Raw genomic sequence first — 2,204 nt, forward strand, 5'->3', positions numbered from 1 at the left:
TTTAGTGTGATAAATCCATTTTATGAATAAGATAAGTAATTGAAGACAGTACATTATTGCTCATTACCTAAATATGACCTAAGAGCATGTTCCATTCCTTGTATTTCTTGTTTTCATACTCTTTTCACTGTGTTGCAGTCAGAAACAAAGATAACCACATGTCCCATAGCATAGTGTTTAATAACTCATAGCAATAATTAAAATATTTTATGGTAAAAAATATAGAAATGTATTTTATAGGAGTTATAAATTCTTTGTGTTTTAATACACCATATCTGCAGTTGATTTTATTGGCCATGTCTGATGTATATTGCATTATTATTAGGCTGCAATTTTCAAACTGCAGACCTATACATTCTCACTGTCATCCAACTGTACTTCATTAATCTTGAGAATGGAGTGAGTTAGATGAAATTCAGACCAGTCATGGAAAGCTTAGGGACTGGAGGCCCTAGTTACCTTTATATGAGCTTCCAGTATGGACCAGAAATTATGTAACTTCAATTAAAAATTTTTTGCCTCACTATATAGAGAAATAAATTTGGTATAGAGTTGATCTCTACAGTAAACTGAAATCAGTAATATATCATTCAATGCTCTAAGGTGTACAATATTCACATGATCTCACTTTTTCTGTGACAAGTCACATGAAAAATAACATCATTATTGAGAAAAAACTTTCAGATTTAGCATTGAAAATTATATTTATTTAAATTCAAATATAGTAAAAAATTTCAGCCCAGTATTGTGACAATGTCACAATAAGTAATTTCTATTTTTATTATATATAGTCTTAAATAAGATAAGCTATTGTCATGTTAGACAAATATATATTACAAATAATATAGAAATTTCAAATATATATTATTTAATCAATTGGATTATAAAATATGATTTTGTTTTTAAAGGGAAATGGAAATTTCTTTTGGTGAAAAAGACACAAAAGGTGATTTTACCCTTCAAGTTGGAGATTGGGTTCAGTTTAACATAGCTACTGATCGTCGTGATAAACTTCAACATGCCACAAATATTGATTTATTAGATGAAAGTTTTCTTGTGTCAGGAGAGATGAGAGAACAGGTATTTTGTTTTTGTTTTTATTAGCATATCATAATCAGTTTTAGGTTTTTCAATCATATTCAATGCTTTTGTAAATATGATAACTAAATAAATAAAAATTTAATAAATATACAATTCTCTGGGTGATCATAGGATGGGAAGAGTATAAAAAAACTTCATAAAATAAAAATTATAGTAATGAAAGTAATGTTTTTCTATGCTTTAAGAATATTAGTTACAAGCAAGGCAACATTAATTATTTTGTATTATTGGGTTTTCTTTTGATGTATGGATGTTTAAAAAATATGTACAGTGATACCCCGAACTTATGCGATAGGTGGGACTGAGCGATAACCGCATAAGTCAAATTCATGTAAGTCGGGGTATAATTTCGCAATTTGTGTAAAATCCAAGTCGGATGTATGTAAGCTAATAAATGTTCTCGTTAATCTTATCTCGTCTTTCGATTCGTTCACGGTTACAAGAAATCACCACATAGAGTCTCTCGAGTTTCCATAGATATAACAAACACAGAAATAAATAACACAAAATAAATTGTAGCTATGTGTCGATTCCGCGTGACACATCCAAACATATAAGCTGAACAATAGTGTGGGGGGGAGTAATCAAGGGTTGCGTGGCTCTCAAACAAAAGACGAATCTACGAGATTTGAAAATCGCGTAACTCTGGGTTCGCGTAAGTCGAGGTATTACTGTAATTCATTTTTAGACATTACAAATTTAAAATAAAGAGTTAATTAAAATCAAAATATTTTCTATTGATATTTATTTACAAAAGAATAAATTATAATTCAAGAATATAGAAAAAATTCAAAAATAAATCAAAACTCTAAACAAAAATTGAATATTTAAAGAAATTCAAAATTAAACATCAAATTTATTTACTTGATTTAAGTTTGTATTTTCATGCTTGCTTAAAATTACATAAATACATGACAAGTTAATCATATTATAGAAAAATATTTTGTGAATACAGTAGAGCATCGTTTATCCAAATCAATTGGGGACTGGGGTTGTTTGGATAACTTATTTTTCGGATAACCAATTATGTACGAAAAAATTATTAATTTATCCCGTGTTGAAATTTTTCTTTGTTGCGTGTCGCTTCGTATTGAATTTTCATC

General features: G+C 28.5%; 1 protein-coding gene across 1 annotated transcript in view; it reads left to right on the forward strand.

Annotated features, from left to right (window-relative positions):
* The window catches only part of LOC111617050 (cold shock domain-containing protein E1-like), a gene marked incomplete at its 5' end in the record, with an annotated part of 4,266 nt that extends 3,162 nt beyond the window's left edge, over positions 1 to 1,104 (forward strand). Inside the window, one exon of the mRNA XM_023358387.1 lies at positions 909 to 1,104. Coding sequence (XP_023214155.1) covers positions 909 to 1,104 — 196 coding nt within the window. The remainder of the gene's footprint in view (positions 1 to 908) is intronic.
* Positions 1,105 to 2,204: the final 1,100 nt, after the last annotated feature.

This window comes from Centruroides sculpturatus, unplaced genomic scaffold, assembly GCF_000671375.1.
Source record: "Centruroides sculpturatus isolate CEXI.00-Female unplaced genomic scaffold, Cexi_2.0 scaffold4597, whole genome shotgun sequence".
NCBI lineage: Eukaryota > Metazoa > Arthropoda > Arachnida > Scorpiones > Buthidae > Centruroides > Centruroides sculpturatus.